General features: G+C 41.8%; 1 protein-coding gene across 1 annotated transcript; it reads left to right on the forward strand.

Moving 5' to 3' along the window:
• Nucleotides 1–622: 622 nt before the first annotated feature.
• dhrs12 (dehydrogenase/reductase 12) lies at nucleotides 623–8,139 on the forward strand. The gene is made up of 10 exons (XM_088913135.1): nucleotides 623–793; nucleotides 1,581–1,714; nucleotides 2,214–2,296; nucleotides 2,733–2,825; nucleotides 3,618–3,699; nucleotides 4,339–4,400; nucleotides 4,879–4,983; nucleotides 5,778–5,868; nucleotides 6,693–6,830; nucleotides 7,282–8,139. The coding sequence occupies exons 1-10, from the start codon at nucleotides 639–641 to the stop codon at nucleotides 7,401–7,403; spliced, it is 1,065 nt and encodes a 354-aa protein (XP_088769261.1). The 5' UTR covers nucleotides 623–638; the 3' UTR covers nucleotides 7,404–8,139.
• The last annotated feature ends 4,814 nt before the right edge of the window (nucleotides 8,140–12,953 follow it).

A 12,953-nucleotide genomic window follows, 5' to 3' on the forward strand; every position in this document is an offset into this window, starting at 1 on the left:
GCTTAAACTATTCATTTTCATGTTTCTTATTGATCCAGTGTACTAATAACCTTCTAGCACTTCAGTACCTCGAAAGAACACCATCCAAACGTCCTGGCTCTTACTTGTAAAGTTGTTTTTATTGCAACAACAATAACAGATACAAATACGTACGCGCAAGAGGACAAATATCAAGTCGCTGCTTACAAAAAAAAAAGGTTAAGTGAGGTACATTATAAAGTACGCACAGCTTTCGTATTCTTACAATTTGAAAAGGTTTTGAGGTGTACGCGCTTATGTGTATTTTAAAACTGTTCCGATTGTGGGTCTCTTCTCAAACCATTGCGCTTTTTTGTACATAATGACGAGCAAGTGCAGCGATTAAATCAATAACAAAACGATGTTACTGGGGTTTTTTTTCAGCGTGCATAAAAGGTGACATAACACCCATCTCCCTAAAGGAAGCGTCCTCGTTTCCACTGTATTGCGGACCGATCTGGAATGTTTCGAACAGCAGAGGTTACATTGTTTCATTCCAAGCGCGCCGACTTCCGCAACGCCAGTCTTCCCGGCGACCCCTGTTACACCATCTCACCACGTGCCAACAGCACAACCAGTCGCTTTGCGCAACGCTGTTACTCAACCAGGCGTCGTTACATATGAGCAGGAGGGCGCGCCGCTGTGTGCATGTGTGCTCTTCGAGCAAGAAGTTCCTTTCAGCCTTTTCATTACACAAAACCCCGAAAGACAAGAGAAACATGACATTCTATAGGAACGCTGTCTGGTTCGTAAAAGGACTTCAGGAATATACGAAGTGAGTAGTTATCTGTCGTATTCTCTGTTATGTCATTTTGATGTACTGTATCTTCAAGGAACCTACCGTATGCTGTTGGTGGTAAAAGACGGTGTGTGATGCATGGAAAATGATGATTGCTAATGTAAGTCCTTTTCAAGCTCGTGGGACGTGCTTGCCATGCTTGCTGAAGAGATTGCATGAGGATCGTCCTGTATTTTAAACAGATTATTGCCGCATCATAGCAGTGTAAAAATCCTGCAAAAGTAAGAGAACTGGTAAGCAGACTGTGTCAGTCATGTGCTGTTTGGTAATGCCCCTCTCACAGAACACACTCCAGATCCACAAATCCTTGCTGTAGTAGCAGGTCTCCTGTAGGTCCTAACAGAATGGCGGCGTTTACCTACAGATCACGAATATAAGTACACATAAGTAATAAGTAATAAAAGGTCCGTTTATATAGACTCCTCCGCTCATGAAATGTGTTGCAGGGACAGAGAAATGAGATAATTGAATTCAAAAAGCTTGTTTGTGGATTTTACAGTTGAGCTTAAGCAATTACACAAGACTACAATTCCCCCTTTCCCAGGTTCACTTTGATTGAAGCTGACACATGTTTGGCGGTGCTCTTGGTAAAGAATGGTCATTGGTCTGCCTGTACTTTGTATTCCTGTCACATTCTGTGAGCCGTAAAGAAGCATGTGATGTGAATGACTTCGAGACCGAAGAGGGCAGGGAAGGGGTGGAAGGGGACACGTGTCTGTTGCTTGTGAGCTCAGTGTGTTTCGGACATCGTGTGTGTTTGCAGGGGAGGCTACGAAGCCGCCGCAAAACATTTTGCCCAAGCAGACCTGGATGTGAATTTGGCCGGGAGGTCCTTCATGATCACCGGGGCGAACAGTGGGATTGGAAAAGCCGCAGCAACCGAGATCGCAAAGAGAGGTGCGGTTCGGGGGCCGTGCAGAAACCCTGCCATTCGAGTGCTCACCAGCTCCCCAGCAGCCGGCCTGCTGGGTAGTGCCAGAGCAAACCCGCTCAATGCTTTAAGGATGGAGGGCGGGTTAAAGTCTGGCTAGTCAGTTATCCCTGTGATTGGAAGCGTTTTGGTAACAGTCTAGGAATAACATCTCGTTTCTTTTGATACTGTTGGTGGAACACCGTCAGACCTGAAAGAAATGTTTCGAATGCACATCCCGCCTCGGCCTCTGTTTAATACGGAGTGTTGTCTGGGGGGCCTGAGTGGAACGGGAATGTGGCGCATTGGCTTGGTGCACGCGGCAGGCGTGGGCGAGCTCACAGGAGCTAAAACCACACGGGCAGCCCTGTTGTCAAGGCAACTGGCAGCCAAGCTGGCCCAGGGCAAAAGCAGTTGGAAGATCTTCAGACGCGGGCTACGGGCCTCCTCTGGGGCAGCGTGGTAATCGGGTTTGCTGTTTTACAGGCGGGACCGTTCATCTAGTCTGCCGGAACAAGGACAGAGCTGAAGAGGCGAAGGGAGACATCGTGAAGCAAAGTAACAATGAGGTGGTACTACAGTGTTCAGCAGTAAATGACAAAATGCTAGTTTTATACGCTAGAAAAGCAAGAGGATACCGTCCAGTGACAGCTCCTGTGTGTATATCACAACATTAGGACATACATTTATATAAAATATATATTTATATAGTATGTTGCAATGCGAAAAGCATCTGGGTTGCCAACTTTTTTTGATAGTTCATAAGATTAAATGTTTAGTAATTTTTTCCTAATTCCTCGCTGAAAGTCTCTCACATTGCACCCTTTCCAGGAGTCAGTTACTTTTTCGTAACAGATGGTTTAAAGCTACAGTTTATAGCCACTGATGGGCCCTGGCTGACGGATCATTTTCATTTTGATCTAGCAGAAACATTTGTATTTATTTTCCATTCCTAATGACAGATAATTCAACCAGAACATTTACAATGTTACTGTTTGTTTTTAGAATATCCATGTTCACATTTTGGATCTGTCCAGTCCTAGAAAGGTTTGGGAGTTTGCAGAACAATTCAAGAAGGACAACAATTTACATGTTTTGGTAAGTCAAGTACATTTACTGTTTGCTATTGCTCATGCATACTGTACATTCCTGTAAAATGATATGGATATATTTCAGGTGGGCAGCTGCGTCAGCATGCGTAGGCTGCAAAGGAACAAGTAATAGTTTTCTTCCATGCAGAAAAGAGAAGAAAGAAAACGCAATGTTTCGGCTGTGGAGCCTTCTTCACCCAAATGCCCGAAGAATGCCCCACAGCCGAAACGTTGTGTTTTCTTTCTCCTCTTTTCAGGAAGGAATAAACCTATTACTTGTTCCTTTGGATATATTTCATTCTGAAATCACAAAATATTTCTGATTTTCTTGCTGTGAGTCCTTATGCATGTAGATGTGTGCATTTTTTTAACAAATCAAAATAAAATCTTTTAAAATTCTTTTTTTGTTCTTAAACATCTTTGTTTCTCTTATTTTATGGATATACCGTGACTCTCTATTTTAATAAAGCATGCTGGAATCATTGAATAAATGCTAAGAAAACACAAACACATTATGTGTGGTCCCTTTTCAGATACATACGTAAGGACCGAGTGATGTGTCTCTCAAGAATGGCAGGATGTGTAATCAGAATTGGAATAAACAGAGTTTGAACTAATGTTTCTTTGAAAGTGCTGTAGCTTGGGGTGTCGTGGGTGACCCACCTGCTAAAGGCACTCGCCCGAGCGCAGGCTATTGTCTGGTCGCAGGTTCGACCCTGGTGACCGGGGCTCTCCAGGTGGAGGCGCACTGCTGTGTGGAGCGAGACCCCAGGTGCTCAAGTCAAGTCTTTGTCTGTAGGTTAACAACGCAGGGTGCATGGTGAACCAGAGAGAGCTGACGGAGGACGGGCTGGAGAAGAATTTTGCTACCAACACTTTAGGTAAGAATTACAAAGTAAATGTGATCACGACTCACTTCTCTTTCAATGCACACGTACAAGACATCGACTTTTTACTCATTTTAGGTCACTCTGATTTTTTTGTTGTTGTTGAGATCTCCTTAACTTGTGACTGTGATCTCCTTCGAAGAACAGCAACGTTTCTCTTCTCAGTCTTCCCTTCTTGTGAATGACAAAACGAGTCCTTTCACGTGTTAAATCATCGGCTCGCTTGCAGCTGACAGGGGCGACTTTAAAATGTCGGGGCTTCTTAGAAAGTCTGTAGAGTGATTGTGAAAAAAAACAAGTGTTATGAATTGATTTGTTATACTGTACATCACATGCCAGAGGCCACAAGTGGAAACCTTATGGAAGTGCATTTAAACTGAGCACAGGGAGCATTTCTTTACCCATAGGGTACGTGAGAATATGGAAGAAGGAGATACAGCCATGTGGTTGAAGCTGACGCCTTGGCTTCTTTCGAGAAATGGCTGGATGAGACCACTGGATCAATTAAAAACTAACGATCAAATGGACTAGATGGGCAAATTGGTCTCCCGTCATTTAGAACCATTCCTAATGTTCTTATACAGTATGTACCGCAGGTCACTGATATGCTGTATGACCATGTTAATTCTTTAGGAACATATATTTTGACCCAAGCATTGATACCAACCCTGAAAGCATCCAGTGACCCCAGAGTGGTGAGTTCATGACTGTGTGTAACATGTGTCTGTTCTGAATGTCCAGTATGAAATCTGATTTCATGTTCATTAGTATGAACACATTCACAGAAGAGAAGTGCGTCCAAGTGGCTCAGTCACAAAGAAGAAACAGTCAACCTCATGTGCAGCTGTGCACCTAAACTGTGGTATTTAAGCCATGCTACTGTTCAGAGAGAATTTTAAAATCCATGACAAGCTACTGTTCAACAGTGAAGTAAAAAAAAAAATTATCTGGCATCTCTTGAGTGTAGTTTCATGCGTAGGAGCATGTCATGATAAAATAAAATGTAGGAATTACGTTTTCTTTTATCTAATACACTACTTCTTAGCATGTTTAAGCTATTTTTTCCCAGTGAACACTTAAATTGTTTTGTTTTAATAGGTTTAAGTATGTAAAAGTCAAGTTGCTTCTTCACGAAGTGTAGCATGTGATACTGAAATGTCATTTCTTTTGCAGATCACTGTGTCTTCAGGGGGAATGCTGGTTCAGAAGTTAAATGTGGATGATCTGCAGTTTGAGAAGGGGCAGTTTGATGGGACCATGGCCTATGCACAGAACAAAGTGAGAGCATATGGATGTTTTATGTGATATTTTTTATCCTTTCACCATTAAGGTTGTTGTGGGGAAACCCTTCACAAAAAGACCAGTCCACAGTCTGTTGCAGATTTGGTTTTTATTGAGCTCAGTAAATACAGGAATTTCCCCCAGAAGGACAGATACTGCAAGGATTTCCCAGCTCTTACAGCATGTACAGGACAGGCACAAGTGTGACTCCATGTCACACTTGGAATGACTGCCCTGTTTAATGATATGTGGCAGAAGTTGGTTTTACACATAGTAAGTTAGTTCTGTCCTTTGATATGCAATTGATTCTACTCTTAACACCGTGTAGAAGGAAATTAGTTAATGCAGCAGTTAAAGCAAGACAGCTTTATTCTGTCTTCAGATACCTTTTGATAAAGGCTGATTTAACAGATTCCAGGAATTACCCAAATACTTTCCGCAATGTGGTTAAATGGTGACATTGTAGTGCTGGACATCTGCAATATACATATATGTCCCACTTGAGGGTTCTCTTGGCCAGAGCTGTGTGTCCCAGGGTCAGAGCAGCAGAATGTCATGGGTTCTGTGGTGACGTCTGATGAAGATGACGTCCTTGCTCCTTCCTGTCTCTCTGCTCTAGGTGTATACTCTCCCAGCTAGTGTCCTGTCTGAAACTCAGCTTCATCTCATCTCCTTTTTAACATGGGAATAAGACTGCTGTTCAGAAGGGAATATTTTAACTGCGCTTGCAACACTGCAACTTGGCTTAACACCTGAATAACCGACCCTGTCTTCCCATGTCTCGGTCACAGAGGCAGCAGGTGATCCTCACAGAGCTGTGGTCTGAGCAGCACACAGACATCCACTTCTCCTCCATGCATCCTGGCTGGGCAGACACACCAGGTACCGGCACTAACCCGACCAATAATAAGGGGGTGAAGACATCTTTGTAGAATGCCCAAAAGAACTGAAAACGGACCCCTTTTCAGGGTTGAAAGCTGTATATTGTGTTAAAATAAAGATTTTAAGGTAACGAAAGGGGGTCATGTTAAAATTGTAATAACCATACGTCCAGTTAAATCACAATTGATTGTGTGGGACGTAAACTTAGAAATTTTCCTAAAAAAAAAAAGAAATTTAAGAACAATGTTCCCTCTAAGCTGTGCGCCTGCACACAGGTTATGAAATCAGTGGACATAGGAAATTGAACTGTGCACAAAAAATTAAATGCCAAAAAAAAATCATAAAACAAACATGGTCGTCAATTGAAAAATGCAAAATTGACCACATGAGACTGGCTGCGAGAGGCCCAACTTGGCCGTGTGCGTTATTATTGCTACTCGATCATCGAGATCTCTGCTCTCATAGTCTCGTACCTCCCTGCTCATGTTCACTCGACACTCAGTCTCTATGACTGGGTTCGTCGAATCGCTGTCCCGGTCTTTTGGATCTCTATGCTTCTATGAGAATGACTATATTAACAAAAAATAATTTCATGTTTACAGTTTTACATACACTCAATTTAGTGCGCACACGTTTTTGTCACTGGGGAAAAAAAGTGCACAACTTGAAATTTTGGCGCCGACAGGCCATTAAAAAATTAAAAGGAACCTTTTAACCGTTTAAGAACCTTTTGCCTTTAAAAACACGGACGCGACCATGCGCTTGGCTGAGGAGTGTGGGGTGTCTGCTGACGCGAGTCTGACCTGTGTCTGTGTGTGTGGCAGCGGTGAGGTCGTCCATGCCGGACTTCTACGAGAAGATGAAGAACAAGCTGCGGACGGAGGCCCAGGGCGCCGACACGGTGGTGTGGCTGGCGGTGTCGGCGGCGGCTGTCCAGCAGCCCAGCGGGCAGTTCTTCCAGGGTGAGGAGCTGGGCTGGAGGGGGGGTGGGGGGGGTGATTTCTGCTCGGCCCCCCGGCCTGTGCTGTCCCCGCTCCGCTGTCCCCCTCCCCCCTTTTCCCTTCGCTTTTTTAATCGCGTAACTCTGTCGGCTCTGGTACGAAGGGATGACATACAGAAAACTGGTCTGTTTCCCCGCTGAGGGTTGTGGGGTTGTGGACAAGGACTGACACAAGTTGACAAGTATTTTGGCACCCTGCCCACCCGCGGCCAGTACAAGATAGACTCGCATTGGTGTCAACGGGAAAGGTCGGGAAAGGTGGGAGGGGAGGGGAGAGGGGACGCGTGTTGCGGATGGAGCAGGAGAGCGGTGGCACCAGGTTTGAAAGTTAGCGCTCCCGCATCGGAGCAGTGCCAGGGGGAGAAGCGGTCAGGCCCTGCCTTGCGCTCACCGGCTGTGTTCTTCCCCGACAGACCGCAAGGCCGTCTCCACCCACCTCCCGCTGGCCTTCACCAGGGCGTCCCCCGAGGAGCGGCGGCGCCTGCAGGACGCCCTGGCGCAGCTGGCTCAGGAGTTCAAGCCCGCCGGCGTGTGAGGGCCCAGGCGCGCTCCCACGGGTGTCCCATCCGTCTGCCGACACTCCATACCATCATCCGCGGAGCAGCGTGACCGTGGGCGGTGTAGAATGTCCTTTCATTTTTTTTAAACTGCACATGCTATACAGAATTTGCAATATGAACCTCAAAACAATGGCAACACTAAAACACAGGAGCTGAAGTCTATTGAAGGAGGCAAATAACACTTTTAAAATGCTTTTTTCAGCCTTATATCCCTTATGAAGTGACCTGTTTTGGTGTCCGTTTGAAACTTTTCAGGTTTTATGCAGATGCTGTGAAATCTGTGCATTTTTGTTGCTTTCATTTGTAATACACCTTTAATCAGAATATCATATCATTTGGTCACTCTACACAGTTCATTGCACACTTTTTATAGTCAAAACTTCTGCAAGAAATACTCTTTTTGTTTTCCAGTCTAGTATTTAATGGTTCCTCACTTTTTGGTACTAGTACTATATTTTTTAATTTTGTATTTTCATGAAAAGGCAGGCGTCCCATTACGTAATTGCTTTAAGATGACAAATTCTTGATCAACTGATTTTGTTTTTGCATTGTTTCTTTAAAATACACATATTGTTACAGAAAAGCAACTTATTAATTATTAATGCTAGATTGTTTAATACATTAATATCAAATTAATACTATATGTTTGCTGTCCAGGACGTGATAAATGCTCATATCATAATAATAAAGAACTAATTTATTATAATGCAACCTTAAATACCACTTTACTAGAAAACCTCAGTACTGACTTTCCACCTTTATAAAAGCCTGCTCAATCGGCAGAAATACTTTGCAGTGGTTTGATAAATAGGTGACTCGTTGTGTTAAATAACTGGGGAGAAGTATAGGGTCAGTCAGCTGAAAGCAGTCACTTGTTTCAGAATGACAAAAGTGCCTTCTAGAAACGGCTACATGTAATGACTTTGATTCACTTTAGAACAGCATGGTAACCATTTCCACATCACTGTGAAAAGGATATTTATTCTCCAGCCACATGATTGCAATTCACATGGCCACATCAAAGTGTGAGTATGTTTGACTTACTTTGTGGAAGTTGACAGCTGAATAATACAGTGCTTATGTCTATGCCATCTCTAAGACGCTGTTTATTTAGATGTAACTCATGTATGTCTGTGAGCAATTGTAAAACATAAATATTTTAAGAAATAATGGCGAATTTTACACAAAGAAAAGTCAGATGAGGTGTCAAAAAATAACTTACGGTTTATTTTTTAATGTGACAGTATGGTTACAGGAATTTCAGGCAGGGATAAAACATACTGATTCTGTTATGCAGTTCATCATGTTTATACATTTTTAGCAGCGGAACTGGAATGTCCTGTGTATTTTACTATCAATAATAATAATACATAATACCTAATATAATACTTCATAGCAGAATACAAAAAAAGATGGCGGATGACATGGATGTCATACATTAATGGGACAACTCATTTTCACATCAGCAAGATGGAATAACATGTACTCAATTTTCAGTTTTATTCACAATCCAAAACTTTGCAGGCCCCCTAAGTTTGTATTCACATTATACTACATGTATATAATTTTACCCAAACATTGCACCTAGGTGATAAGCCTGTATTTCAGTAGGATCCCATTGGACATACTTGTTTACCTACAGGAACTGCTTTCACATTAGTTAAGCCTGAAGTCTTCATGGGTTCTGAAATTGCCTTGGCTTGCCTGTTCAAGAACCACGGCGTGCGCTTTTCATAGACGTCTGAGGAATTTCTGTCTGAGAAAGCACACTGTCACTGCTCCGTCTGTACACAGAACTTGGCCACACGGAGTGGCTTGTAGAAAATTTAAAAACAGAAAAAAACAGCAAATTTTGATCTTTTAAGATCAAATACACTCAGAAATGCCTCCATTATATTTAGCAATATTCCTCGTCAGATTTTATTAAGTATTTTGATTCTTGATGGCCAGTTTTTGGTAGACAAAGGTCTTTATTTAGAAACCTTAAAGTTGATTTTTCAAAGCAGACTGTATGGTATAAATTTTGGATCTTTTATCAGTAGTGTAGTCTTAAGTAAAGTCTTAAAAATCCACATTAAGGATTAATGATAATCCACATTATCAATGAATTTTACCACCTGCTTTTAAGATGGGGGAGCAAAATTAAAATCTTATTTGCAGAAAGAATGGTCAGTCAATTCAGTAGGGAAAATTAAAACACGTTCAATATTAGAAACCAAAAGGCCAAAAAGGAATGTTCGTGTTCGGTCGCCTCTTCCATCTCGAGAATTAAAACGAATACACACACACACTAGCAGCAACATCTAAAACATCTAAAAACTCTAGACTCCATCATCCCCAAGCCTCTGTTGGAAACACACACGTGCTGTTCAGTCTCAGTCTCTGAGCAAGGGGGACTTTGTTTGAGGAAACAACCTTAGTTTAGTCTGGCCAGAAAAAAAAACTGCTTGGCACTGGTAGTGCTACACTGCAATCCACGATAAAAGTAACAGTTAAAAAAAATACAATCTTCAAGTTTTTGGTATGGAATATTCTGGACACGACTGGCAGGAATAAAGTTCTAGAGAGCAAAAGTGTTACATTGCCTACTTCCTGGGGTAAGTTCATTCTGACACTTGTGTTCCATGCCTTTACAAGTCATTAACGTCCAATAAATTAATTACTGATTAATTCTTAATCCTTTATTAAACCAGGTGCTGGTGCCAAAGATAATTTTTTTAATTAAGGATTGCCATTACTAAAATAAACTGAAAGTGTTCATGTTGATGTAGTCCTTTATGATCCAGACACACACAATTCCAGTTTTCTGGATTTCTTTTTAAATGATCAACAGCTGTCAGCCTTTGAAAAGTGTTAAATCGGTCCAGTTAAGCTACTGATGAGCTCAATTAGGCCATTAAGAGCAGAGCTGGAAGAAAACCAGGCCCAGTCCAAGTATGCTGTGTAACACACCATGGTGAGTCTCTTTCGAAAGTTCAAAAAGGAAGCAGGGAGACTGTAAGTCATTGTGTTATTAAAACAGATTCGGAGAAACCAGGTTTTGGTATTTTGCCCATGAGATTGCTGTAAGAAATTACACCATTTACATAGATATTTTTGCTTAAAAACCCTGCCTCCCATGTTGCTTGGTCACTGGCCCCAAGAAATGGCAGGAGGTTTTTTTTCCTGTTTGATGTTCACTCCTGTTGATGATCTGCATTTGCTTAAAGGAATGATTGAACATGAGCAAGTGCAGGAAACCTAGTAGAAGCTATCAATGCTTTGTAAATCTTTTTTTTCCCCAATGGCAGCACCTTATCACACCATTATGTTACACAATACACAGGCATGCTCTTTGCTCCTCTATAATCTATAATATTCTGACATAAATCCACTCCAAACTCTGAACGCAACCCATTTCCATTTGAAATATTTACTGTAACTGAAAATACTTTTGCATTAAGTAAATATTTGCAGAGGTATTGTAACTGTTACTCATTTTAGGTGTTTGAAGTGTTTTTCAAGTATGCAGCCTCACAACTTATTGTCTGACTATCAGCTCCTTCCCTCCAAACAGCAAGTTCTTGTCAGTAACCAACCAGACCTTCTGTCCTCAACACAGCAGGTTTCCAAAGGTAACTGAACAGTCCAACTCATCATTGTCTAGAGCTGGACATTGTCAGTCTATTCCTCAGTCTGTTTACGTTGTGAAATAGACATGTTTATTATTCCTTTCATGTGGAAACCTTCTCACCCTCCATGGGAAGGTTGATACAACTCATTCTTTCACATACAGAAATTTATACATCCTCGATTTAAGTCCTGTTTTACAGGACCTACATATTTTAATTTATTCAATTCAAAATCATTAAACAAATATCCAATATTTCTGTCCTAGATCTACACTCCTGCTCAATTATACAAGTCTCCCTTTCACAAAGGGTGGCTGAAGAATGAAAGAAATAGACCCAAGACACTGCTTCTCCATTAGTTAGGTAGCTGTGTCAACATGTGTAAGCTGCAAAGGAACAGGTAAAGGTTTATTTCATGCTTAAAGGAAAAGAAAAGCGACACTCTGGCTCTTTACAATGGCTTCTCCATTACACCATTAACTGTAGTGTTAACTTTAACAGTTGCTTTTCTGAAAGGGAAATTTGAAGGGAACTCCACTCCAGCTGACTCTAAAGTTACAGTAGATCTGCACAATGTTATGTTAAATGCTTGGGGCTGTTAAACAGCATGCAGGTAGCTGCAATTTTGTAACACTACAAAAGAACATGCAAGATTGTTGCTAAAGGATCAATTCCTGAAAATCTAAGATATGTTACATAGCTTAGTGCCCTAAAGAGTACATAAGAATATCATGTTTCTCCTTGACTAAATGTATATTGTTTCAGCAGTGTTGTTTTGCAATTAAACAAGATGTGGCTCCTCTCCTGTATGAAAAGCACTTTGTGATCCTTAGGGATGAAAAGCACTATAGGAATTCAAGGAATTATTAATTATGAGCAGCAACTTGCTTTTCATTTAGACATATCTTCTTAAAACATTCTCTGTGCTGGACTAAAGAGCTCTGCTATAATGCAGAATGGTGATGAATGAAAATAAATTTTACAGTACATTGTGTACAGTAGCAGGCTCTTTACTCCAGAACCCTCTGCCCTGTGTCTGTGGCAGTGGCGCCCTCTAGTGCCTAGCAATCAGGAGCAGACTGTCTTGCTTTGCTCTGAAAGATCTTAACCCTCAGAAGCTGACTGGTTAAGAAAGAGGACTGTAATTAGCAGATAGCAACACAGTGTCAAACTACAATTCTTCAACTGAGTGCAAGCTCAGGATTTGTTATAGATTTTTTGTTTTACCGTTTGTGCACTTTTTGTGTGTTACGGAAAACGGGGTCCACATGAGAATGAAAACTGCTACCCAACAAAGCAACAGGCAAAGAGAGACCCTGTTCCTCATCGAGAGGGGGGAGCAGCTACTGATCAGTCAGACTCTCCTTGCCTGGGCTGTAGTCTCTCATGGCTTATTACATGAGACAACTGACAGGTACCTCTCCCTTCTGCTAACTCTTGATGGGATCTTGAGACCGTCCCTGCTGCCCATGGCCAAAATAAAGTGATATCAAAGTATTCTGAGAAAGTCATTTTGAACCGGGTAAACAGCAAGTGCTTGGTTTTAATGTATGAGATTTGCTGTACTTGTGGAAATGGAATTTTAAAGTGGGTTTTTTGGTTGGGTACTTCAGTTTCCTAACTTTTCCTCCACGCTCGGCGCAGCGTGCTAAGACACATTGGGTGGGTAACCTTGTGTCTCAAATTGTCCCTGTGTCCGTTGTGCATGTGTGTGTATATCCTGCTATTAAGCCCTCAGTTTTGGGAATAAGCTCCAGCCTGCTGCAACCCTTACCAGGAATCAGCAACTTCCTAGCGATGGATGGAAGAATCACTATTGCCTGCAGTTTACAACTGCAGTTTAAATCTGTTAATGCAGATTCACAATCATTTGTCAATTTAACTTTCATGATATCTGTTTGTCTGCAATTGGTT

The sequence above is a fragment of the Atractosteus spatula genome, chromosome 4 (assembly GCF_055471065.1).
Source record: "Atractosteus spatula isolate fAtrSpa1 chromosome 4, fAtrSpa1.hap1, whole genome shotgun sequence".
In the NCBI taxonomy this organism is placed as follows: Eukaryota; Metazoa; Chordata; class Actinopteri; order Semionotiformes; family Lepisosteidae; genus Atractosteus; species Atractosteus spatula.